The following is a 27070-nucleotide window of genomic DNA, read 5'->3' as shown; positions in this document are numbered from 1 at the left end:
CTAGGCTCGTGTGGACAAAAAGAACATATTTTTGACTTGACTTTCCTTTTAACGGCAATTGACGAGGGGTCCTTATGGGCCCTTGACTCTGACCGGAACTGATCAGTGGTTCATTAGGATTGGTAAAACAAAAACAAACAAAAAAACAGATGACTCAATGACGCATTTAATTTTTGGGAGTAAAATTAGGTCTTGTTGAGTGGACCTTTTACCCATTCATAAAAGCAATACAGCTGAAATTCAAGGAAACGGAGCAACATGCACAAGCACCAACAACCACTAATGACAGAAGATCTTTTTCTCACCAGTAAAATTTTGAGAAAATGTTCACACTGCCTGATATTGTAGAGCGCTTTTGTTAGCTGGATTAGTGACACATCACATTCTCCCGGCTGACTGCCATGATACTTTTCTATCAGCGCTGTGTATTTCCACGCCAAACTCTGGGAGGTAGTCAGCTCATTCTCGATGGCTTCACTGGTAACTGAAAGTGCTTCACAGAGAACTGCAGGCACTGGAACAAGTTACGAAAACATATTTTTGTGACAAGACCCAGTTCGGCTGTGTGAGTTTCAGATAATGTGTCATACTTAGTTCGGAAAACTTCATGTCCTGTTCTTTCTTGCTGGCTCTGTTGAAGAGTCGAATTCCTGTAACAGTCATCGTGAGTTCCGAGAGCTGCTGCTCCTTATCTCTCTTTGGGAGCACCATAAAGGCCCCCAGTTCACTTGATGGAAAAATACTCTGCAAGGCAGCTGATCCAAACCATAAAGTGAGTTGTGAGCAAAAAAAGTGATACCTTGGCTTACGAACTTTGGTTGGAAAATTGGTTGCCAGACAGAGTGGGTAAGGTGAAAAGTGTGTATCCCAAAAATTAATTTCCCATAGGAAACCATTAAAATCAGAATAATCCATTACCAGGTCCCCATAAAACATAATTTTCCACTTTCTAATTTTCTAAGCCTTAAAACTACACAACATATACCTTATTTTATGCATAATAAATGTGCTATCGTATTATAATTAAATAAACTGTACAGTATAATAAAGTCAATAGAGCCACAAGGGGGCTGAAGCCAGCGTCTTATTGTGCCGGTCCCAAGCCCGGATAAATGTAGAGGGTTGTGTCCATTAATCTTTGAAAGGTTGCTGGTCCTCCATGCAGACCAAATGGTAAACTGTGTTGTGGAAGAGCCCTAACCCCGGAATCTGAAAAGCTGTGTATTCTTTGCAGGTGGGGTCGAGAGCGACCTGCCAGTATCCTTTACACAGATCGACCATTGTAATAAATTTTGCTCGCCCCAATCTTTCCAGCAGCTCATCAATACGTGGCATAGGGTAGGAATCAAAACATGAGACACTATTGAGCTTTCTCGTGTCTGAGCAAAATCGTAGCTGAGTGGGGTCCTTTTTAGATACTACCACCATTGGGTACTTTGAAAAAATTAGAGTGTTCAAAGCAGGCCCGCATCGGCCGCATACCGCAGCTAGGAATGATGGAATAGGACCCTGGTTCTATTTAGTGGGTTTTCCCTCCTGAACTGGGGCCATGATTGAGAGGGACGGCCGGGGGCATTCGTATTGCGCCGCTCGAGGTGAAATTCTTGGACCGGCGCAAGACGAGCCAGGGTGAAAGCATTTGCCAAGAATGTTTTCATTAATCAAGAACAAAAGTCCGAGATTCGAAGACGTTTAGATACCGTCGTAGTTCCGATCACAAACGATGCCGACTCGCGATCCGGCGGAGTTACTCCGATGACCCGCCGGGCAGCGCCCGGGAAACCAGCAAGTCTTTGGGTTCCGGGGGGAGTATGGTTGCAAAGCTGAAACTTAAAGGAATTGACGGGCACCACCAGGAGTGGAGTCTGCGGCTTAATTTGACTCAACACGGGAAACCTCACCCGGCCCAGACACGGACAGGATTGACAGATTGACGACTCTTTCTCGATTCCGTGGGTGGTGGTGCATGGCCGTTCTTAGTTGGTGGAGTGATTTGTCTGGTTAATTCCGATAACGAACGAGACTACGGCATGCTAAATAGTTACGCGGCCCCCGAGCGGTCGGCTCGGGGGCTGTGCGGTTTGCCGGGGGAGGCGGCCGCGGGCGGGTCAGTGTCTGGCTGATTCTGCGAACAGGTCACCTTTCACCGGCCTCGCTCCGCGCCCGGTGTGCGGTCTTTCTCGGCTGGCCGCCTGATAGACAGACAACAACGGCGGGGGCGAGGCTGCGGCGGGCGAGTCTGTCTGGCTGCTCACATTTCACGGGCCTTACTCCGCGCCCGACGCGCAGTCTTAACTCGGCGGCCGGCAGTGAAACAGACGGAGGCGGACTAGGGGGAGAGGCGGTGGCGGGCGCCACGAGGGGGGGTGGGGGGGGTCGGTGCCTGTGTGATTGTGGAAACAGGTCACCGGGCTCTGGCCTCAGCCCGCGCCCGACGCTGCGTCCGTCTGAACCGTCGCACCTCCTCGCACCCAACTGATTAGAACATCTATCGCCGGAGGCGGGCAACCGCTTCTGCTCTGGTCACGGCCCGGGCGCGGCCGACGTCGGGGGACCCTCCCCCCCTCCCCCTGCCGGTGCCACCGTGACCGGGCCACATCGGAAACGAACTCAAGGCGCCGGGTACCCAACCAACACACTCCCTTCCTTCGGCGGGGCGAGGGGGGTTTAAAGTCTCCAGTCCAGCCGCGCCCCGGTTGCGGGGTCGGAGGGACGGGGCACCCAGGGCCGCCCCCCCCCAAAAACCCTCAATCTCAGAACCTATGGCCGCCCGTAACCGACGAAAAACTGTACAACTCTGAGCGGTGGATCACTCGGCTCGTGCGTCGATGAAGAACGCAGCTAGCTGCGAGAACTAATGTGAATTGCAGGACACACTGATCATCGATGCTTTGAACGCACGCATGTGATGCCGCGGCAACTGTACTTAGTCAATAAAAGTCTATGGGCACTCCTTTGCCAATCCGCTTGGTCCTTGTGTGGCGTCCGTTATAGGGGGGTGAGTACACGTTCCTTATTAACCTCCTGACTAAGTGCCCCCCCCCCCCCCCCGACAGGGTATATGACTGGGACGTTACGATGCGACCACGGAGGCAGACCGGAAAGAGGCCGGGGACCGCGCTGAACACACCTAACACGCCAAACAAGCACTTGCCGCAGCCAAGCACGGGAGGGGCAACGACAAGGCTCTGGTCTCCTGCATCGGACAGGGGTGCGTCAGGGCGAGCCGCGGGAGTGCGGCTTAAGACTCGGGGATCCGCCGCTGCTGCCCACAGCCGTCCGTCCGCGGCCGAGGGGCTCAATGACATACCGAACGTCCACGACATAACACAGCCTGCCCCCTCTGCGGGGTACTCTTGGCGAGCATTATGGCCTTCGAGAATCCCCTTAAGGTTAAACATAGCGACGTTGGGGCCTAGTTCATCTGCCGCAAATGCAACAGGACTTCTAAGACTTGTCTCTCCATTGCGTGCCACGTGCCCAAGTGCAACAGCCGTAGGGCCGTGTCGTGGACAGGACTCAGGTGCCCCCGCCGGTTTCCCTCGAGGAGAGGGGTCTCCCAACACGCGAGACGTGCCCACCCGGCGGAGTGGAGGCGTTCCAAGCCCGGCCCCTCAAAGTCCGGATGGGCCTGGTCCGCCTACTCCAGGGAGTTCCTTCAGGACAAGATTAAGACCCTGGGTGAATCTAAGACAACATACCTTCAGGTTGCCGGGGAGTTGGGGGGAAGCGTCACAGCCAGACAGGTGCGCAACGACTGGACTGCCCTTAAGGCATTTCGACGCTCTGTGCAAGACCGTGCAAGACCACCTGGCCCTCAGGCACGCCGGGGTTGATGGGCAGTTCCGGGGGTTGATAAAAGACGCCTACAGAGACTCCGCGACCCGGATTACGTGGGGCAATGTCCGATCCAACCTGATCACGATGGAGGTCGGGGTGAAGCACGGTGAACCTATGTCTCCCTTCCTCTTCAACCTGGCCCTTGATCCGCTCATTGCCTCCCTAGAACGAGGTGGCTGCGGGATTGACTGGGAGGGCCACAAGCATGCCGCCCTGGCATTTGCCGATGACCTAGTGCTGGTTAGCGGCTCATACGATAGCATGGCGGTCCAGCTTGGACTGCTTGAAAAGTTCTGTAATCGCGGTGCAGACCAAAAAATGCCAAGGATTCATGATGCGAAGGGGTAAAGCCGTCAGTGTTGACCCCTGGGTACTAATGGCTAAACCAATCGCCATGGTCGAGGCCGATCAAATACCTGGAGGCGCATGTCAGTCTGACCGCCAGAATCACGTATCAAAACATGGATGACTGGGTCAAAGTATGGCTGGATGCATTAGGCCGTGCTCCCCTGAAACCCGGGCAAAAGGTCTCCCTCCTCAAGTTTCTGATGCAGAGGCTGCTCTATGCGGCGGTCATGGGTCGGGCCCCCATCACCAGGTTAAGGGGTACCGACAGATTGGTAAGAGGTGCCGTCAAGAAATGGCTCCTCCTCAAGAGAGGCACGTGTGACGGGGTCATATACTCCCGAGTTAAGGATGGAGGTCTGGGGGTCAGCAGACTGGAGCGGCACATGCCTGGGAACTTGGCCTAGAGGCTGTGGCGCACGTGTTTCAGTGATGACCACTGGACGCGCACCGCAGCCCGCGCAGTCACCGAACTACCCGCATGGGCATTATGGTGGAAAGCGGCTGGGGGCAAGGGGGAGGAACTCCCCTCGCTCACCGACGTGGATCCGACCCCCGTGCTAAGGCCTCCGTGCTGGAGGTCTATAGAGAACAGAGCCTGGGAACGCCTACGGGTCCAGGGTTGTGGGGTCGCTGCGTTCAGGAATGACAAGGTTAATAACTCCTGGATTAGGGACCACCAGAGTAAAGCCATCCGCCCGAAGCACTATATACGGGCGGTGGAGCTGAGGGCGGGTAACGCCCTCCCTGAGTTTAGGGTAGGCGGGGGCGGCCACATGGGCCTGATCACCTGCAGGGCATGTAACCTCGCCCCTGAATCCCAAGGCCACGTGCTTGGCCACTGTACCGCACTCAAAGAGAACATTATTCATAGGCACAATAAATTGTGTACCGCCCTGGTTCTGAAGATGACCAGTCTACGATGGGTAGTTGAGAGGGAGGTAGTAGTGACTGAACGTCCGACCGGTCGTCGTCCTCAAAGTTAAAATTCCACGACATAACAGCCTGCCCCCTCTGCGGGGTACTATTGGCGCGCATTATGGCCGTCACCGTAACCCTTTACAGTCGATGGGGTCATATTTGGTACACTGAAGATAAGTGCTTATAGATCGAAAAAATTAAAGGTAGCAGTTCAAGTGCCGATTGCAACTGATGCAGCACAAGTTACATGTCCCTTTTAAAAAAGGTTATGTGCAGCTTTGCCTTTAAAAACGTCAGTGACATCATCTCCTTCTTGCGCAACACAACGTGCGCTCCTCCCCTTCTAGTACCTTCTAGTTGTCATTATGGATGTTGTGACGATTTTATGAGCTATTCAGAAGAGGTTTACCTTGATACTGAAATGCATAAACTAACGCTAACTTTTTTATTTACCAAGAAATATTAAAAATAAGTGGTGTCTAAAATATGGAACATTCGGCGTGCTAACGCTAGTTTCATGATGTACAACATGTGGCATATGCAGCATGTAGTGAAACACTTATTTGCTAAGAATTATTACAGCATATTTACTCTGCTAATAATATCAACACAGATTTCATGAGGACCAAATCATTCGATGGAAGAGCACAACAACACAAAAATCCTCCAGTCAACATTGTAGATGATGTGGAAAGTGAGTCAGAAACATCTGATATCGACGATGATATTGTTGATCCTGACTTGGTACCCAATGCGAATAATTGTAAGTGAATTGTGCTTTTTCCACTAATAGCTGTACCTCATAGCTTTGCATGCTCAATATGATTATTGAAACGGGGGTCCATACTTTTTTTTCTAAAATACCCATGTATATCCTTCCACATCCTGATGAGAATGAAATAGATGATTTAGAAGAAGGTGATGTCCAAACAACTGAGAGAATACCTAGAACAAGTCCTGAAGGACGCTTCCAGAAGAGAGGTTCTGAAACAATGGTCCGATGCGAGTGGGGAAAACACTGACAACCACGTGTTTGTTGAGGCAGACTGTTGCATTGAATTGATGAACTTCTATCACAATTGAAATACGTTCAAAAGATTTTTGATGAAAAAATTATGGATATTATAGTTGAATAGTCGAACCTATATGCAATGCAAAATGACATCAATAAGGTCCTGTGTCTCACAAAGAAGAGCTTGAGAAATGGCTTTTATTTCTCAATCTCAAAATTACCAAACACTCGGATGCATTGGGCCCGAAAGCTATCACCACTAAGTGATTATGCTGCAGAATGCATGTCAAGGGATCGCTTTGAAATTATAAAAAGAAACTTGCATATAGCAGACAACACAAAGCAAGGAACTCGAGGAAGCCAAAATTATGATCCCCTGCACAAAATAAGGCCAATGATAAATCACTTGAAACAGAAGTTTCAAGAGACCAGCAGAATGGAGCGCTCATGACCCCTACTGGAGGAATACGAGAATTACAACCTGATATTGCAAATCAGATTGCTGGTGGTTGTATCTCTTTGCGTACAAGGAGCAAAGCAAATTGTTCTGGACAATTGTATCCGCTTGAAGAATTGAATGAAATTAAAATGAATAATGAAAGCGATTGCGAAGCTTTTCTGCTTATCCAGGTAGCTAACCCTCATGCTTCAAGCAAACAGGACCAAACGATCTTTGTCTATCGGCCGTGGTGTGACAGTGATGTCGCTGAACCATGCAAAGGATTAGGTGATGTTGTTGAGAATGCGGAAAGTTGGACTGAGAATTTTGAGGAATTGTGTGCTTCTTACCAGTTGAATGGACAAGAAACGCTTAAGGTTCTCAGATGTTTGGGACACCATTGGAATCGGGTGAAGGGTGACTTTACTGGGAAAACATCGATGGGAACAAACATGACGTATGAGGAGGTGACAGCTCAACGGAGGTTGGTTTGTGAGAACATCCGAACATTATGGGAAAAAAAATCACCAAACTTTGGCATGATTCAGAATTGTAGACAGTTACGTGGAGAAGATATTAACATTTTTCGAGGATGCTTGGAAAATGTTTTTCGGAACCACTGCTGTATTCCTGGACCCAACTTGTGAATGTAATACACCGATATTTCCTGTTAAAAAGTGGAATCTGGAGTTTGGAGAATGGTGCATGATTTACGACAGATAAATAAATCCATAATCACGTGCTCCGTGTGTGCCAGACCCACACACATGATTGAACAGTTTAAAACCTGACAAAAAATGGTTTACAGTAATTGATTTGAGCAATGCCTTTTTCTCCATTCCGTTACACAAAAATTCACGTCATTGGTTCGGATTTACATTTAATGGGAAAACATATACATATACAAGATTGCCACAAGGGTTTACAGATAGCCCTACAATTTTTTCACAGGAAATGTCTTCGTGTATTGCTGATTTTAAACATCCTGAGTCCTCTCAGATTCTTTTGTACGTTGACGACATCTTAATTGCTTCACCGACTGAAGATGAGAACAAGACTGTATCAATAGCTTTGTTCCAATATTTAGTGAATACAGGTAACAAAGCTTCTTTGGATAAGTTACAATTTTGCCAAAAAGAAGTTGTTTTTCTAGGACATCTTTTGTCAAGAAAGGGAAGAGAATTGACAACTAAAAGAAAACAGACAATTTTGCAGATTCCTCGACCTAAGACGAAAAAACAGATGATGACGTTTCTGGGACTGTGCAATTATTGCAGAACTTAGATTCCGCATTATGCACAAGTTACTCAACCATTATTGACACTTATATACCAAGACGAGATGGCACTGAAAGACTATTCAGTGGACTGAAGAGGGCAGCAAAGCATTTACAGAATCAAAACAGTTTGATAGCAAACACTAGCGTCTTAGCCTTGCCTGACTATGACAAACCTTTTGTTCAAACAGTTGACTGCAAAGACAAATACATGACTTCAGTCCTGTTACAAAAGTAAGGACAAAAGCTGAGACCAGTTGCATTTTATTCTAAAAGACTGGATCCAGTGACTGCAGCTCTTCCAGCATGTGTTAGAGCAGTGTGTGACGCAGCGTTGGCAGTTCAGTCGTCAGCTGAACTAGTACTTTTTCATCCCACAACGCTGATGGTACCACACTCGGTTGACTTATTGATTACAGGCACGAAAATGACCTTCTTGTCACCAGCACGACATTTGTCTATCATGACAACTTTGCTGGAACAACCACACATGACTGTTGAGAGGTGCAATAGCATTAACCCAGCGGCACTTGTACCTCTACCTGTTGACGGAGAACATCATTCATGCGTTGACAGAATAAATGAGAACTGCAAACCACGACCAGACTTGAAAGACACACCTTTACCTGACAGCATCTACCTGTACGTTGACGGCTCTGCGTCTAGGTCAGATGCAGGGGCTAACAGGGTAGGCTATGCTGTTGTGACCGATGTTGAAATTATTGCTGATGGCTCATTACCAAAAACGTATTCAGCACAAGCAGCAGAAATTGTTGCATTGACTGAAGCGTGTAAATGGGCAGAAGGGAAAACAGTGACCATTTTTACAGACAGTCAATATGCGTTTTCCACACTTCACTGCTTTGCAGCTCAGTGGAACCGCAGAGGAATGACTACATCGAACGGAAAATCTGTCGAACATGCAGATTTATTGAGAGGCTTATTGAAAGCTATCCTCCTTCCAAAAAGTGTAGCTGTATACAAATGTGCAGCGCACATGAGGGCTAAAGACAGAATTAGTTCAAGTAACGGCAGAGCAGATGCAGCCGCCAAGAAGGCTGCTCAGACTACTTTCAATTTGTTAAATCAAGAAATGCGTGAATTAGTGCCTACACAAGTTTTGAAGGACATGCAAGCGTTAGCTACAAAATCCGAAAAAGCTTTGTCGCTTGCAGATGGTGCTAAGCTCGTTGATGAGCTGTATAAAATAGACAACAAACCATGTTTACCGAGAAACATGTTCCCTATGGTGGCTCGATTGAGCCATGGTAGTTCACATGTATCAACAGCGGGCATGGTGTTTATAGCAGGGAAAGTATTCCATTTAAACAGAGGTTTCAACTCTTATGCAAAAAACTTTTGTCGGAGTTGTTTGATTTGCTGTAAACGCAATCCACAAGGTAACATGCGACCAAAAAGAGGAACATTTCCACAGGGGTCACAGCGCTTTGAAGTGGTCCACATGGATTTCATTGAACTAAGCACAAGTAATTCTTATAAATACTGTTTGGTGTTAATTGATTCAGTCACCAAATGGGTGGAAATTGTGCCTTCAAAGAAATCCGATGCATTATCCGTTGCAAAAGCATTATGCAAACATATTATTCCAGAACATGGCATACCAAGAATAATTTGGAGTGATAATGGTCCACATTTTGTTAATGCCGTAATAACCAAAATTTCTGAACATTTAGGTATTAAATTAAAGAACCACTGTGCATATCATCCACAGAGTAAAGGATTAGTTGAAAGGACGAATGGTACGATAAAAAAATCGACTTAGAAAAACTATGGAGGCAACAGGCAAACCATGGCCTGAATGTCTGTTTTTGGTCAAATTATACACGAGAATAACACCCACTAATAACGGCTTAACGCCTTTTGAGATCTTGCATGGCAGACCTTTCATCCTCCCATTATGGGAAGGTGTTCCCTGGCAAGAAAATGAATCAGATCCAGGCGCTTTGTTGGCAAAATGGTTGTGTGAAATGTTTACAACAAAAGAGGTCCAGTCAGCATGTGTACTGCCGCAGTCCGTTCTGTTCCCTCCACAGGAACACAGGCTGCTGCGCCCCGGAGACCAGGTGCTGATCAAGGCGATCAAGAGGAAGTCCTGGTCTGCACCAAAGTGGGAGGGGCCATTCACCGTGCTGATAACAACGCCAACTGCCATCAAGATCGCCGAGAGATCTACCTGGGTGCATCAAAGCCAATTCAAAATTGTTCACCAACCAGATCCGGAGCAGGTGGAAGAGAGACGGAGCCAAACTACTCAATAGCCATGGGTTTGGTCCACATCATCTTGCTGTATGAATTAGTGGAGGCAATTCAGATGACGCACGTAAAGCCTCCCATTCCATCAGCCTGCGAAACTCCACCCTTACATCCAACGACGGCAGAAAAGTGTCCAAGCATGGCACATCCTGTAGCCTGCTTTCCACTAGAAGGTGCAGGAATTGTGTCATTTCCCCTTAGCGTCCTCGTGAACGAAGCACGACAAGATGGAAGCAATTATCCTCAAGAGTTTTGGTACGCTCATATCAAGTCCGGGAAGGCTTGGACCACTGGTTGGGATTCCGTTGTGGTCCGTTCTAAGCCTAACACAGAATGGGTTCGAAATAGCTGTGCCCAAGAAGCAAAACGAATCGTCGTCAAGATAGGTACTGGTTGTCGACAGTGCGGGCAATACCCTCAGAATCGACATTGTGGGGGCCAAGGGCCAGCGCCTAGTTGTAATTGACGTTACTGTCAGATACGAGTCCGCGAGCAATACGCTGACCAAGGCCGCCCGCGAAAAGGTCGGCAAGTACAACGAGGCGGCCCAAATCCTCTGTGTATTGCGGCAGATGAAGGAGGTCTCGGTGTTCGGCTTTCCACTGGGGGCGCGGGGTAAATGGCCCGAATGCTACACTATAGTCTTACGCACGATAGGCCTTAAAGGTGACCACCTAACACGGTTCGCCAAATACATCAGCAGGCGAGCCCTGCTTCATTCAACTGACATACTCAATGCGTTTAACACCCTCATAAAATCAATATAAAAACAAAAAACAAAAAACTGAGTCTCCACTACCAGGTGTCCCCAGGATAACTGGTGGTGGCGGGAACAATGGACCACATGGAGTTCTCACACTGCTGAGGGGAATGATGAAACTGGAATTGACGAACTTGGTAACAAAGCGGGGCATCCACCGTGATCCCGATGTTGGCCAAGCCAACTGGTTTCCGGCCCCCAACAGATCATGCAGACAATGTGGCTAACTGGAGGCCCATTACCATCGGGTCAATACTAATGAGACTCTTTATGAGAGTCTTAGCGGTCAGACTCACCGAAGCCTGTCCCACAAACCCCAGGCAGAAAGGTTTCCTGCGAGGCTCTGACGGGTGTGGGGAGAACTTAACGATAATCAATCATATCATCAAGAAGGCCGTAAGCGACAGGATGTCCCTGGCGATCGTCTTCATTGTAGAGGCACTTGCAGCCCGCGAGCAAAAGCAACCCCAAACGGCTCTGAACTCTAAAAAAAAAAAGTCACGCACGCAACAGTCCGAAAGAAATAAGCCCCCTGCCACTGCCCACGGAGGGATAAAGCGCCCGCTCACAGCCCCACGCAAGAGGCCAACCCGGACTAGCCACAGCCCAAAGAGCCTCGCAATAGCTCATCTACGCAGCCGTCTATGGGAAACAGGTGCCTCAGAGCCCTTTAGGGGCACGACGCTCCCTCCCATCGGCTCGTAAACTTGAGCCCACCCCCCAATGGCGTGGGAAAATAACAGTCGCGTAGTACGGCAAGGAGGCCTTAGCCGTACAGCGATGGGGAGTCCTTACCTACCCTAGGTGGGAGGGCATCCCTTTCGCCTGCTAGGCGAGATACGCGCACGTACAGACGGTCGAGCCGGCAACGCTACGTACAGCCCGGGGCCCACGGAGCCTACATAGCTCCCCGCGGCAAAAGTAATGCCAGGGCAACGGGTGAAGATGCTTGCGTGCAAGCCCCTAAACGGCGGAGGGGGCTCCCACCTGCGAGTAATAGACGGAGTGTGCATTGAGTAGATCGCTTTTGGCGGGCCTGAACAGAATGTGCGACCACGGGGGAACAATTTGCATTTAACATAGGGTGGATGGGACAAGCAGTTGTAGGGACCGTGGGAAGTCATATCATCTGAGTGCTCGGGCGAGCAACATGAGTAGATGCACACGTCACATTACCCTAATAAAAAAACCCCCATGCAACAACAGAACGTATGAAAGCCCTGTCCAGAGCGACCCGAAGGCGCAAACCCCCCCTGTAAACGCCAACGCCCGAGAACACCCGCCGCCAGAGGCTCACCTCAGCTGCCCCAAGCCTACGATCGTAAATGATGCGTTTAACTCGTAAGTCCCTTGAGGGAAAACCGGCGGGTGGTCAGCCATGCACGAAGCCGCACACCAGCCACCCGATAGCTAGGATAACAGCTGACCCGAGTCCGAAGAAAGAGAGAGCGTCATCAGTACGAGCGGAGGAGCACTACGCCTAGCAGGAGGCCTCGTCGACTGTATAGGCGATTTACGGACCAAACGTTGGGAGCTCCCGGACACACGTCGCTACGGGGACGAAAAAAGCGGCTGGGCCCCAACCGGAAAGCCCTACTTTTTTGGGGGCCCCCCGGGGCTAAGGAATGCCAAAAGGGCAAGGGGGGGGTGGAAAGATCCACTTAAAGAGGCCCTCAACCTGGTTGGAAAGGAGATCCGCCCGCCAGTCCTGGTTAAAAGCGGACGGTAGGGGGTTAACCAATTGTAGTTAACCCAATTTTGGGTGGGGGCCCCCTGGGAAAAGAGGCCCCACCAGCGGGGGAGAAATTGAATTTAAAACATAGGGTGGGTGTGGGGACCCTTGGGGCAGGCTTCTGACCCTGCCCAAAGTCAGGCCCGTTTGGGGAGGGTGTTCGGGGGGGAAGCCAATGCTAAGCCAGTCAAGCCTTATATTACCAAAAAAAAAAAAAAAAAAACCGCCCGAGGGGAAGCGTGGGAAAGATATGAAAGGCCCCTGCACAGTTCGCCCCACCCGGGCGGAAATAAAGCCCCCCTTGTTAAACAAGCCAACGGGCAAAGAGGCGCCCCCCGTCACCTGCCCCCCCCAACCCTAAGACCTCCGGACAAATTGAATGCTTTAACTCTAAGCGCCCCTTCAATGGGAACAACGGCTGGGTCGGGCACCTGACCACATGAGGTAGCCTCGCCTATTTTAACTGTATAACGGGCCACCTGGTAAGATGCGCACGCCTATCCCAGCCTAGCCAGTAGCGCAATTGTAACTGGGCCATACACGGCATCATAGCTTTTAAGTGCGCAGACTACAAGCCTGCCCAAACCCAGCAAAAGTTCTGGAGGCCTACGGTGGGAATACATAAATCTTATAAGAGCGTAGCACAGTGTCCCGCACCTCATATTTCCTAGGCTTGACGTGACTCGCAATAATAGGTCTCAGAGGCCGGATGAAGGATCGGCGATCAAGCTCAGATTGCACAGCATTCGAAAGGCATCCCGTTGCTGTCAAGGAGGCGGGTGAAGGACCCAGTCCTCTTTCACGCCTCACCGCTCATACCATTGAAGAGGGGCTGCGGATAAATGGGGGCAAACTGCACCCGCATTCGCCCTTCTGTTCAACCTTGAGACATGCGTCACTGACGCTCGGATTTACGAGGGCCACTAACCCAGAATGCAGTTCTGTCGGGCAAGCCTATGTGACCCTGGGTGCTAATGCCAGCAATCACCAGGTGTCCGTCACATATCCTGGGGCGAGGCAAGCCGTTAAAAAACGTGCGGCCTCAGCTGGTGATGCCGGTCCCTAAACCGGGAAAGGCGCCTCTAACACCTTTTAACAACGTTACGGGCGTCTGGTGGCCCCATACCGCTCGGGGCCTGAAAGCGGAAATGTCCCTCAAAACACTTGGGCATCAAGCGGGACGGGGGGTGGATCAACGAGGCAAGTTCTCACCTTAAAGATGCATCATACTCTGGGACGCCGGCGTACAACCCGTGGACGTGAAACTGTGTAGTGCGATCCTGCCGCACTGCCCATCAGCTCCGCTTGAGCTTAAATAGGCTGGACGCTGGGGTAAGGGTGGTTTCTCGAACGACCCATCAGCATCTGATTAAGGCTTCCTAAGTCTCGCCAAAATTTATCGGAGTGGTTAGGGGGGGTGCCTCCCGTTCAGGAGCAATGCAACAAAGGACATCACAGGAGTCACCGCCCGAAACCAGCATGTACGGGGAGGTCGATCAGAAATATAGCAAAAGTGACTCTTTGAGAAAATGCACTAGTGGATAAGGAGTATGAGTGCTGGGGCAAGACCCATTATTTGGGGCCAGGTAGCGCTTTGTATGACCTACTTAGTGAGTCGGAGATAGTGACAGGCGCCGGAAAGCCAGTAACAGGCCAACCTTTATCGCATGAGAGTCGGTCGGCTTCCACGGGGCGCGGGAAAGGCCAGCAATACTACGAGGGCTAAAGTCCCTAGGTTCGCAATAAGAGGCGGCCGCTTCATCATGAATCCAATGCTTACACCTCTAAACATATAAAAAAACAAAAAACCGTCCCATACAGTCCCAGGACGGGTGCGCACAATGACACATGGTTTACACTCTAGGGAATATAAGAATAACTTGGTACAACAGGGTCCCCGGATCCGTGTGGCCACAATGGTTCCGCCCCATCCCCATCTGAGGGAGAGCGTGGATCGAATAATAAAACGGCCCCCTTGTGTTGACAACCACAAGGCCCCAACCGGGCTCTGCAGAAGCAGAGTGGACCTCAGTCTCAACCCCCCTCGTTACAACCCTAAGGCCACCCCCCCAAAGCGCTCCGTGAAAGCGGAAGCCACTCAGGCCGGCAACCACTAATTCGGAATTAGCCGTTTCCTAACTGCCGTACAAGAATCGCCATCGCCTTGACCTGAGACTTAGGGGTGAACGAAATCGACTGGCCGTGGGTTCGGGTCACTCCTTACAGATACAGGTAGGCCTCGCCCTATATTTAACTGGGTATAACGGGCCACCCTGGGCAAGATGCGACGCCTCCCAGTCCTACCCGATAGCAGAGGCACTGGCCCATTACTCGGGTCATACAAGCTCTTTGGGTCTAGCGCAGACCACCACCGTCCCCAACCCAGCAAAAAGTTCTGGAGGCCTACGGTGGGGAATACTAATAATCTTATAGAGCTAGCGACAGAGCCCGCACCTCATATTTCGCAGGCTTGACGTGACTCAATAATAGGTCTCAGAGCGGTAAGGACCAGGGTCTGCAAGACGCTCAGATTGCAACGCATTCGAAAGCATCCGTCGCCACAAATGGGTCGGGAAGGGAGACCCACTCCTCTTTCACGCCTCACCGTCATACCCATTGAAAGGGGTCGGTAATGGGGCACAATGCACCGATTGGGACTGTCGTTCACTTAACTGGCGTCGCTAGACTCTGAGAGTTTGCACGAGGGCCACACACCAAACCTGGTTTCAGATGCGGGCAAGCCTATGTGACCCTGGGTGCTAGACAGCATCACATGTTGAGCCGGGCCGATAAACGGGGGCCTAGTTAAGCCGAAACAAACAGGTGACCGGGTCGTATGCGAGCATAGCCGGTCCCTGAACGGAAAAGCCCTCTTAACACCTTTTATACAATCTTACCGGATGGGCGGGCCCCTCACGATCGGGGCCGCGTTGAAGCGGGAAAATGGTCCCCTCAAAACACTGATGGGTCTTCCAGTGGGGGGGGCTGGATCAAACTCGACGCAGTTCTCAACCTTAAAGATTGGCTCTCAATGACTCTGGGGCCCTACCAGTACAACCCGCTTGGGATCGTGAAAACGCGTGTAAGTATGATTCCTGGCCTCAACGATCGGCCCCCAGCTCCGCTGAGTTAAAATAGCTGGGAGCCTGGGGTAAGGGGTGGTTGTTCTCGAACGACCCATCAGCATCTGATTAAGGCTTCCTAAGTCTCGCCAAAATTTATCGGAGTGGGTTAGGGGGGGTGCCTCCCAGTAGGAGCAATGCAAGAAAGGACATCACAGGAGTCACCGCCCGAAACCAGCATGTACGGGGAGGCTCGCATCAGGACAATTAGCACAAAGTAATCTTTGAGAAATGCACTAGGGATAAGGAGTATGAGTGCTGGGGCAAGACCCATTATTTGGGGCCAGGTAGCGCTTTGTATGACCTACTTAGTGAGTCGGGATATGACAGGCGCCGGAAAGTCATACAGGGGCCACTCGGTTCGGTAGAGCTCGTGTCGTTCATGGGGCGCGGGAATGCCCGATGCACCTAAGTTCAGTAGCTAAGGCCACTACCGTTCGCAATAAGAGGCGGCCGCTTCATCATGAATCCAATGCTTAACACCTATAAACAATATAAAAAAAAAAAAAAACCTTCCCATACAGTCCCAGGAACTGTGTGCGACAATGACACATGGTTTCACCTCTAGGGAATATAAGAATAAACTTGGTACAACAGGGTCCCCGATCCGTGTGGCACAATGGTTCCGGCCCCATCCCCTGCTGAGGGAGGACGGTGGACTGATAATAAACGCCCCCCCTTGTCATTGACAACCACAAGGCCCCAACCGGGCTCTGCAGAAGCAGAGGTGGACTCGTCTCAACCTAACGCCGCCGGGCTTACAACCCTTAAGGCCACCCCCCAAAGCGCTCCGTGAAAGCGGAAGCCACTCAGGCCCGGTAACCACGAAATTCGGAATTAGCCGTTTCCTCAACTGCCGTACAAGAATCGCCATCGCCTTGACTGAGACTTAGGGGTGAAACGAAATCGACTGGCCGTGGGTTCGGGTCACCTTGCCGTACAAGGGTAGGCCTCGCCCTATATTTAACTGGGTATAACGGGCCACCCTGCTGTGGTAAGATCGAGCCCTTACCCATCCAGCCAGCTGCCAATTGTAACTGGGCCATACACGGCATCATAGCTTTTAAGTGCGCAGACTGATTTCGCTAAGGCATTCGACACAGTCGACCATCGCCACATAATGAGGGTGCTCAGGCAGGCCGGGATTGATAGGCACATCCAGGGTCTGATCAAAGACGCCTACAAGGACTGTGCAACCAGCATTACGAAAGGCAATTCCCGGTCTGGCCTGATCACAATGGAGGTCGGGGTGAAACAGGGAGACCCCATGTCTCCCTTCCTTTTCAACCTGGCCCTCGACCCGCTCATTACCTCACTTGAACGAGGGGGCTGCGGGATAAATTGGGAGGGCCACAAACTTGCCACCCTGGCATTTGCGGACGACCTTGTTCTGGTTAGCAACACTTATGAGAACATGGCGGTCCAGCTAGGACTGCTCGAGAAGTTTTGCAACCGCACGGGTCTCGACGTACAACCCAAGAAATGCCTAGGTTTCATGATGCGCAGGGGCAAGGCCGTCAGTGTTGACCCCTGGGTGCTAATGACCAAGCCAATCACCATGGTTGATGCCGGTGCACCGATTAAGTACCTGGGGGCGCACGTCAGTCTAACAGCCGGTATAAAATCAAAACACGGATGACCGGGTCCGTTCATGGCTGGATGCGATAGGCCGCGCTCCCCTGAAACCCGGGCAAAAGGTCGCCCTCCTTAACACCTTTTTGATACCGAGACTGCTTTACGCGGCGATCGTGGGTCGGGCCCCCATCACCAGACTCCGGGGGACCGACAGATTGATCAAAGGCGCGGTCAAGAATTGGCTCCACCTCAAAAAGTGCACATGCGATGGGGTCCTCTACTCTAAAGTCAGGGACGGGGGGCTTGGGATCAGTAAACTCGAACGGCAAGTTCCTGCCAACCTTATTAAAAGACTGTGGCGTATGTGCTACAAGACTGACTACTGGGCGCGCACCTCAGCCCGCGCAGTTACCAAACTCCCTGCTTGGGAGCTCTGGTGGAAAACAGCTGGTGGTAAGGTGACTGATCTTCCCTCGGCCCTCGACACCGATCAGGCACCCACTCTAAGGCTTCCGCCTTGGAGGTCTTTAGAAAATAAGGCCTGGGAACGCCTGAGGGTTCAAGGGGTGTGGGTTGTGTCGTTCAGAAACGACCCAATCAGCAATTCTTGGATTAAGGACTTTCACAGTAAAGTCATCCGCCCGAAACATTTTATTCGGGCAGTGGCGCTTAGGGCGGGGAGTGCCCTCCCCGAGTTCAGGGTAGGCAAGTGCAAGCACAAAGGCACAATCATCTGCAGGGCATGTCACCTAGCCCCTGAAACCCAAGGCCATGTACTGGGGAGGTGCTCGGCACTCAAGGAACAAATTATCTTGAGGCACAATAAGTTATGTACTGCTTTAGTGAGAAAAATGACCAACTTAAGGTGGGTAGTTGATAGGGAGGTTATGGTAGTTGACAGTGGGGGCAAGACCCTCCGTATTGACATTGTGGGGGCCAAGGGTCAGCGCCTTCTCGTTATCGACCTTACTGTCAGATACGAGTCCGCGAGCAATACGCTGACCAAGGCCGCCCGCGAAAAGGTCAGCAAGTACAACGAGGCGGCCCAAATCCTCTGTGTATTGCGGCAGATGAAGGAGGTCTCGGTGTTCGGCTTTCCACTGGGGGCGCGGGGTAAATGGCCCGAATGCAACACTATAGTCTTACGCACGATAGGCCTTAAAGGTGACCACCTAACACGGTTCGCCAAATACATCAGCAGGCGAGCCCTGCTTCATTCAATTGACATACTCAATGCGTTTAACACCCTCATAAAATCAATATAAAAAAAAAAAAAAACTCTGAGTCTCCACTACCAGGTGTCCCCAGGATAACTGGTGGTGGCGGCAACAATGGACCACATGGAGTTCTCACACTGCTGAGGGGAATGATGAAACTGGAATTGACGAACTTGGTAACAAAGCAGGGCATCCACCGTGATCCCGATGTTGGCCAAGCCAACTGGTTTCCGGCCCCCAACTCCCCTGCATCTGACAGGGAGGCAGCCGGTGTGGCACTCGTCAATAAATTAAAACGGCCCGCCCCCTCTTTGGTTGCATTGAACAAACACACCAAAGGCCACCGCGAAACCAGCGGGGCTCCTGCTAGAAAGACAAGGAAGGTGGACCTACAGGTGCCTCCAGACCCTATACCGCACTGACCGACGGCGCTTAGCCAAGTCCCTCTTAGATGGCCGTGACCCCCCCAAATGCGCCATCCCGATTGAAACGCTGGAAGCCCACTTCAGAGCCCGGTGGTGCAACCAACGTAAATTTCGGAAATTAGGCCGTTTTCGCTCAAACCTTGCCGTTAACAATGAGGTACTATACAGGCCTATCCAGCCCTTTGTGATCCTGATGAACTTAGGGAGGATGAAACGAAACTCAGCACCTGGGCCTGATGGGGTTACGGGGTCGATGCTCCTTGACCACGATAGCAAGGGTGAGGCCCTCGCCCTAATATTTAACTCGTGGTTCATACACGGGGCCATCCCTGCTGTGGTCAAAGAATGCCGCACGACCCTTATCCCCAAGTCCCTCAGCCCAGATCATGCAGACAATGTGGCTAACTGGAGGCCCATTACCATCGGGTCAATACTAATAAGACTCTTTATGAGAGTCTTAGCGGTCAGACTCACCGAAGCCTGTCCCACAAACCCCTGGCAAAAAGGTTTCCTGCGAGGCTCTGACGGGTGTGGGGAGAACTTAACGATAATCAATCATATCATCAAGAAGGCCGTAAGCGACAGGATGTCCCTGGCGATCGTCTTCATTGATTTCGCTAAGGCATTCGACACAGTCGACCATCGCCACATAATGAGGGTGCTCAGGCAGGCCGGGATTGATAGGCACATCCAGGGTCTGATCAAAGACGCCTACAAGGACTGTGCAACCAGCATTACGAAAGGCAATTCCCGGTCTGGCCTGATCACAATGGAGGTCGGGGTGAAACAGGGAGACCCCATGTCTCCCTTCCTTTTCAACCTGGCCCTCGACCCGCTCATTACCTCACTTGAACGAGGGGGCTGCGGGATAAATTGGGAGGGCCACAAACTTGCCACCCTGGCATTTGCGGACGACCTTGTTCTGGTTAGCAACACTTATGAGAACATGGCGGTCCAGCTAGGACTGCTCGAGAAGTTTTGCAACCGCACGGGTCTCGACGTACAACCCAAGAAATGCCTAGGTTTCATGATGCGCAGGGGCAAGGCCGTCAGTGTTGACCCCTGGGTGCTAATGACCAAGCCAATCACCATGGTTGATGCCGGTGCACCGATTAAGTACCTGGGGGCGCACGTCAGTCTAACAGCCGGTATAAAATCAAAACACGGATGACCGGGTCCGTTCATGGCTGGATGCGATAGGCCGCGCTCCCCTGAAACCCGGGCAAAAGGTCGCCCTCCTTAACACCTTTTTGATACCGAGACTGCTTTACGCGGCGATCGTGGGTCGGGCCCCCATCACCAGACTCCGGGGGACCGACAGATTGATCAAAGGCGCGGTCAAGAATTGGCTCCACCTCAAAAAGTGCACATGCGATGGGGTCCTCTACTCTAAAGTCAGGGACGGGGGGCTTGGGATCAGTAAACTCGAACGGCAAGTTCCTGCCAACCTTATTAAAAGACTGTGGCGTATGTGCTACAAGACTGACTACTGGGCGCGCACCTCAGCCCGCGCAGTTACCAAACTCCCTGCTTGGGAGCTCTGGTGGAAAACAGCTGGTGGTAAGGTGACTGATCTTCCCTCGGCCCTCGACACCGATCAGGCACCCACTCTAAGGCTTCCGCCTTGGAGGTCTTTAGAAAATAAGGCCTGGGAACGCCTGAGGGTTCAAGGGGTGTGGGTTGTGTCGTTCAGAAACGACCCAATCAGCAATTCTTGGATTAAGGACTTTCACAGTAAAGTCATCCGCCCGAAACATTTTATTCGGACAGTGGCGCTTAGGGCGGGGAGTGCCCTCCCCGAGTTCAGGGTAGGCAAGTGCAAGCACAAAGGCACAATCATCTGCAGGGCATGTCACCTAGCCCCTGAAACCCAAGGCCATGTACTGGGGAGGTGCTCGGCACTCAAGGAACAAATTATCTTGAGGCACAATAAGTTATGTACTGCTTTAGTGAGAAAAATGACCAACTTAAGGTGGGTAGTTGATAGGGAGGTTATGGTAGTTGACAGTGGGGGCAAGACCCTCCGTATTGACATTGTGGGGGCCAAGGGTCAGCGCCTTCTCGTTATCGACCTTACTGTCAGATATGAGTACGCAGGCAATACCCTGACCTTGGCCGCCCGTGAAAAGGTTGCCAAGTACTATGAGGCGGCCCATATCCTCGGCGTTTTGCGGGGGATGAAGGAGGTCTCGGTGTTCGGCTTTCCACTGGGGGCGCGGGGTAAATGGCCCGAATGCAACACTATAGTCTTACGCACGATAGGCCTTAAAGGTGACCACCTAACACGGTTCGCCAAATACATCAGCAGGCGAGCCCTGCTTCATTCAATTGACATACTCAATGCGTTTAACACCCTCATAAAATCAATATAAAAAAAAACAAAAAACTCTGAGTCTCCACTACCAGGTGTCCCCAGGATAACTGGTGGTGGCGGCAACAATGGACCACATGGAGTTCTCACACTGCTGAGGGGAATGATGAAACTGGAATTGACGAACTTGGTAACAAAGCAGGGCATCCACCGTGATCCCGATGTTGGCCAAGCCAACTGGTTTCCGGCCCCCAACTCCCCTGCATCTGACAGGGAGGCAGCCGGTGTGGCACTCGTCAATAAATTAAAACGGCCCGCCCCCTCTTTGGTTGCATTGAACAAACACACCAAAGGCCACCGCGAAACCAGCGGGGCTCCTGCTAGAAAGACAAGGAAGGTGGACCTACAGGTGCCTCCAGACCCTATACCGCACTGACCGACGGCGCTTAGCCAAGTCCCTCTTAGATGGCCGTGACCCCCCCAAATGCGCCATCCCGATTGAAACGCTGGAAGCCCACTTCAGAGCCCGGTGGTGCAACCAACGTAAATTTCGGAAATTAGGCCGTTTTCGCTCAAACCTTGCCGTTAACAATGAGGTACTATACAGGCCTATCCAGCCCTTTGTGATCCTGATGAACTTAGGGAGGATGAAACGAAACTCAGCACCTGGGCCTGATGGGGTTACGGGGTCGATGCTCCTTGACCACGATAGCAAGGGTGAGGCCCTCGCCCTAATATTTAACTCGTGGTTCATACACGGGGCCATCCCTGCTGTGGTCAAAGAATGCCGCACGACCCTTATCCCCAAGTCCCTCAGCCCAGATCATGCAGACAATGTGGCTAACTGGAGGCCCATTACCATCGGGTCAATACTAATAAGACTCTTTATGAGAGTCTTAGCGGTCAGACTCACCGAAGCCTGTCCCACAAACCCCAGGCAAAAAGGTTTCCTGCGAGGCTCTGACGGGTGTGGGGAGAACTTAACGATAATCAATCATATCATCAAGAAGGCCGTAAGCGACAGGATGTCCCTGGCGATCGTCTTCATTGATTTCGCTAAGGCATTCGACACAGTCGACCATCGCCACATAATGAGGGTGCTCAGGCAGGCCGGGATTGATAGGCACATCCAGGGTCTGATCAAAGACGCCTACAAGGACTGTGCAACCAGCATTACGAAAGGCAATTCCCGGTCTGGCCTGATCACAATGGAGGTCGGGGTGAAACAGGGAGACCCCATGTCTCCCTTCCTTTTCAACCTGGCCCTCGACCCGCTCATTACCTCACTTGAACGAGGGGGCTGCGGGATAAATTGGGAGGGCCACAAACTTGCCACCCTGGCATTTGCGGACGACCTTGTTCTGGTTAGCAACACTTATGAGAACATGGCGGTCCAGCTAGGACTGCTCGAGAAGTTTTGCAACCGCACGGGTCTCGACGTACAACCCAAGAAATGCCTAGGTTTCATGATGCGCAGGGGCAAGGCCGTCAGTGTTGACCCCTGGGTGCTAATGACCAAGCCAATCACCATGGTTGATGCCGGTGCACCGATTAAGTACCTGGGGGCGCACGTCAGTCTAACAGCCGGTATAAAATCAAAACACGGATGACCGGGTCCGTTCATGGCTGGATGCGATAGGCCGCGCTCCCCTGAAACCCGGGCAAAAGGTCGCCCTCCTTAACACCTTTTTGATACCGAGACTGCTTTACGCGGCGATCGTGGGTCGGGCCCCCATCACCAGACTCCGGGGGACCGACAGATTGATCAAAGGCGCGGTCAAGAATTGGCTCCACCTCAAAAAGTGCACATGCGATGGGGTCCTCTACTCTAAAGTCAGGGACGGGGGGCTTGGGATCAGTAAACTCGAACGGCAAGTTCCTGCCAACCTTATTAAAAGACTGTGGCGTATGTGCTACAAGACTGACTACTGGGCGCGCACCTCAGCCCGCGCAGTTACCAAACTCCCTGCTTGGGAGCTCTGGTGGAAAACAGCTGGTGGTAAGGTGACTGATCTTCCCTCGGCCCTCGACACCGATCAGGCACCCACTCTAAGGCTTCCGCCTTGGAGGTCTTTAGAAAATAAGGCCTGGGAACGCCTGAGGGTTCAAGGGGTGTGGGTTGTGTCGTTCAGAAACGACCCAATCAGCAATTCTTGGATTAAGGACTTTCACAGTAAAGTCATCCGCCCGAAACATTTTATTCGGGCAGTGGCGCTTAGGGCGGGGAGTGCCCTCCCCGAGTTCAGGGTAGGCAAGTGCAAGCACAAAGGCACAATCATCTGCAGGGCATGTCACCTAGCCCCTGAAACCCAAGGCCATGTACTGGGGAGGTGCTCGGCACTCAAGGAACAAATTATCTTGAGGCACAATAAGTTATGTACTGCTTTAGTGAGAAAAATGACCAACTTAAGGTGGGTAGTTGATAGGGAGGTTATGGTAGTTGACAGTGGGGGCAAGACCCTCCGTATTGACATTGTGGGGGCCAAGGGTCAGCGCCTTCTCGTTATCGACCTTACTGTCAGATACGAGTCCGCGAGCAATACGCTGACCAAGGCCGCCCGCGAAAAGGTCAGCAAGTACAACGAGGCGGCCCAAATCCTCTGTGTATTGCGGCAGATGAAGGAGGTCTCGGTGTTCGGCTTTCCACTGGGGGCGCGGGGTAAATGGCCCGAATGCAACACTATAGTCTTACGCACGATAGGCCTTAAAGGTGACCACCTAACACGGTTCGCCAAATACATCAGCAGGCGAGCCCTGCTTCATTCAATTGACATACTCAATGCGTTTAACACCCTCATAAAATCAATATAAAAAAAAACAAAAAACTCTGAGTCTCCACTACCAGGTGTCCCCAGGATAACTGGTGGTGGCGGCAACAATGGACCACATGGAGTTCTCACACTGCTGAGGGGAATGATGAAACTGGAATTGACGAACTTGGTAACAAAGCAGGGCATCCACCGTGATCCCGATGTTGGCCAAGCCAACTGGTTTCCGGCCCCCAACTCCCCTGCATCTGACAGGGAGGCAGCCGGTGTGGCACTCGTCAATAAATTAAAACGGCCCGCCCCCTCTTTGGTTGCATTGAACAAACACACCAAAGGCCACCGCGAAACCAGCGGGGCTCCTGCTAGAAAGACAAGGAAGGTGGACCTACAGGTGCCTCCAGACCCTATACCGCACTGACCGACGGCGCTTAGCCAAGTCCCTCTTAGATGGCCGTGACCCCCCCAAATGCGCCATCCCGATTGAAACGCTGGAAGCCCACTTCAGAGCCCGGTGGTGCAACCAACGTAAATTTCGGAAATTAGGCCGTTTTCGCTCAAACCTTGCCGTTAACAATGAGGTACTATACAGGCCTATCCAGCCCTTTGTGATCCTGATGAACTTAGGGAGGATGAAACGAAACTCAGCACCTGGGCCTGATGGGGTTACGGGGTCGATGCTCCTTGACCACGATAGCAAGGGTGAGGCCCTCGCCCTAATATTTAACTCGTGGTTCATACACGGGGCCATCCCTGCTGTGGTCAAAGAATGCCGCACGACCCTTATCCCCAAGTCCCTCAGCCCAGATCATGCAGACAATGTGGCTAACTGGAGGCCCATTACCATCGGGTCAATACTAATAAGACTCTTTATGAGAGTCTTAGCGGTCAGACTCACCGAAGCCTGTCCCACAAACCCCAGGCAAAAAGGTTTCCTGCGAGGCTCTGACGGGTGTGGGGAGAACTTAACGATAATCAATCATATCATCAAGAAGGCCGTAAGCGACAGGATGTCCCTGGCGATCGTCTTCATTGATTTCGCTAAGGCATTCGACACAGTCGACCATCGCCACATAATGAGGGTGCTCAGGCAGGCCGGGATTGATAGGCACATCCAGGGTCTGATCAAAGACGCCTACAAGGACTGTGCAACCAGCATTACGAAAGGCAATTCCCGGTCTGGCCTGATCACAATGGAGGTCGGGGTGAAACAGGGAGACCCCATGTCTCCCTTCCTTTTCAACCTGGCCCTCGACCCGCTCATTACCTCACTTGAACGAGGGGGCTGCGGGATAAATTGGGAGGGCCACAAACTTGCCACCCTGGCATTTGCGGACGACCTTGTTCTGGTTAGCAACACTTATGAGAACATGGCGGTCCAGCTAGGACTGCTCGAGAAGTTTTGCAACCGCACGGGTCTCGACGTACAACCCAAGAAATGCCTAGGTTTCATGATGCGCAGGGGCAAGGCCGTCAGTGTTGACCCCTGGGTGCTAATGACCAAGCCAATCACCATGGTTGATGCCGGTGCACCGATTAAGTACCTGGGGGCGCACGTCAGTCTAACAGCCGGTATAAAATCAAAACACGGATGACCGGGTCCGTTCATGGCTGGATGCGATAGGCCGCGCTCCCCTGAAACCCGGGCAAAAGGTCGCCCTCCTTAACACCTTTTTGATACCGAGACTGCTTTACGCGGCGATCGTGGGTCGGGCCCCCATCACCAGACTCCGGGGGACCGACAGATTGATCAAAGGCGCGGTCAAGAATTGGCTCCACCTCAAAAAGTGCACATGCGATGGGGTCCTCTACTCTAAAGTCAGGGACGGGGGGCTTGGGATCAGTAAACTCGAACGGCAAGTTCCTGCCAACCTTATTAAAAGACTGTGGCGTATGTGCTACAAGACTGACTACTGGGCGCGCACCTCAGCCCGCGCAGTTACCAAACTCCCTGCTTGGGAGCTCTGGTGGAAAACAGCTGGTGGTAAGGTGACTGATCTTCCCTCGGCCCTCGACACCGATCAGGCACCCACTCTAAGGCTTCCGCCTTGGAGGTCTTTAGAAAATAAGGCCTGGGAACGCCTGAGGGTTCAAGGGGTGTGGGTTGTGTCGTTCAGAAACGACCCAATCAGCAATTCTTGGATTAAGGACTTTCACAGTAAAGTCATCCGCCCGAAACATTTTATTCGGGCAGTGGCGCTTAGGGCGGGGAGTGCCCTCCCCGAGTTCAGGGTAGGCAAGTGCAAGCACAAAGGCACAATCATCTGCAGGGCATGTCACCTAGCCCCTGAAACCCAAGGCCATGTACTGGGGAGGTGCTCGGCACTCAAGGAACAAATTATCTTGAGGCACAATAAGTTATGTACTGCTTTAGTGAGAAAAATGACCAACTTAAGGTGGGTAGTTGATAGGGAGGTTATGGTAGTTGACAGTGGGGGCAAGACCCTCCGTATTGACATTGTGGGGGCCAAGGGTCAGCGCCTTCTCGTTATCGACCTTACTGTCAGATATGAGTACGCAGGCAATACCCTGACCTTGGCCGCCCGTGAAAAGGTTGCCAAGTACTATGAGGCGGCCCAAATCCTCGGCGTTTTGCGGGGATGAAGGAGGTCTCGGTGTTCGGCTTTCCACTGGGGGCGCGGGGTAAATGGCCCGAATGCAACACTATAGTCTTACGCACGATAGGCCTTAAAGGTGACCACCTAACACGGTTCGCCAAATACATCAGCAGGCGAGCCCTGCTTCATTCAATTGACATACTCAATGCGTTTAACACCCTCATAAAATCAATATAAAAAAAAACAAAAAACTCTGAGTCTCCACTACCAGGTGTCCCCAGGATAACTGGTGGTGGCGGCAACAATGGACCACATGGAGTTCTCACACTGCTGAGGGGAATGATGAAACTGGAATTGACGAACTTGGTAACAAAGCAGGGCATCCACCTTGATCCCGATGTTGGCCAAGCCAACTGGTTTCCGGCCCCCAACTCCCCTGCATCTGACAGGGAGGCAGCCGGTGTGGCACTCGTCAATAAATTAAAACGGCCCGCCCCC

At 51.6% G+C, this 27070-nt stretch overlaps 1 protein-coding gene and 1 pseudogene across 1 annotated transcript in view; one reads left to right on the top strand and one right to left on the bottom strand.

Moving 5' to 3' along the window:
* Window positions 1-27070, bottom strand: part of cfap206 (cilia and flagella associated protein 206) — a 62263-nt gene that overhangs the window by 14711 nt on the left and 20482 nt on the right. The window contains exons 4-5 of the mRNA XM_089022520.1: window positions 591-755; window positions 306-514 (exon numbers count right to left, since the gene is read on the bottom strand). Coding sequence (XP_088878646.1) covers window positions 306-514; window positions 591-755 — 374 coding nt within the window. The remainder of the gene's footprint in view (window positions 1-305; window positions 515-590; window positions 756-27070) is intronic.
* Window positions 2794-2943, top strand: LOC148884058 (5.8S ribosomal RNA; annotated as a pseudogene).

Source organism: Hippocampus bargibanti, linkage group LG19, assembly GCF_051943395.1.
Source record: "Hippocampus bargibanti isolate YZ-2025 linkage group LG19, ASM5194339v1, whole genome shotgun sequence".
NCBI classification, from domain to species: Eukaryota; Metazoa; Chordata; class Actinopteri; order Syngnathiformes; family Syngnathidae; genus Hippocampus; species Hippocampus bargibanti.
The sequence above is the reverse complement of the archived record's forward strand: the minus strand, read 5'-3'. Positions and strand labels throughout refer to the sequence as shown.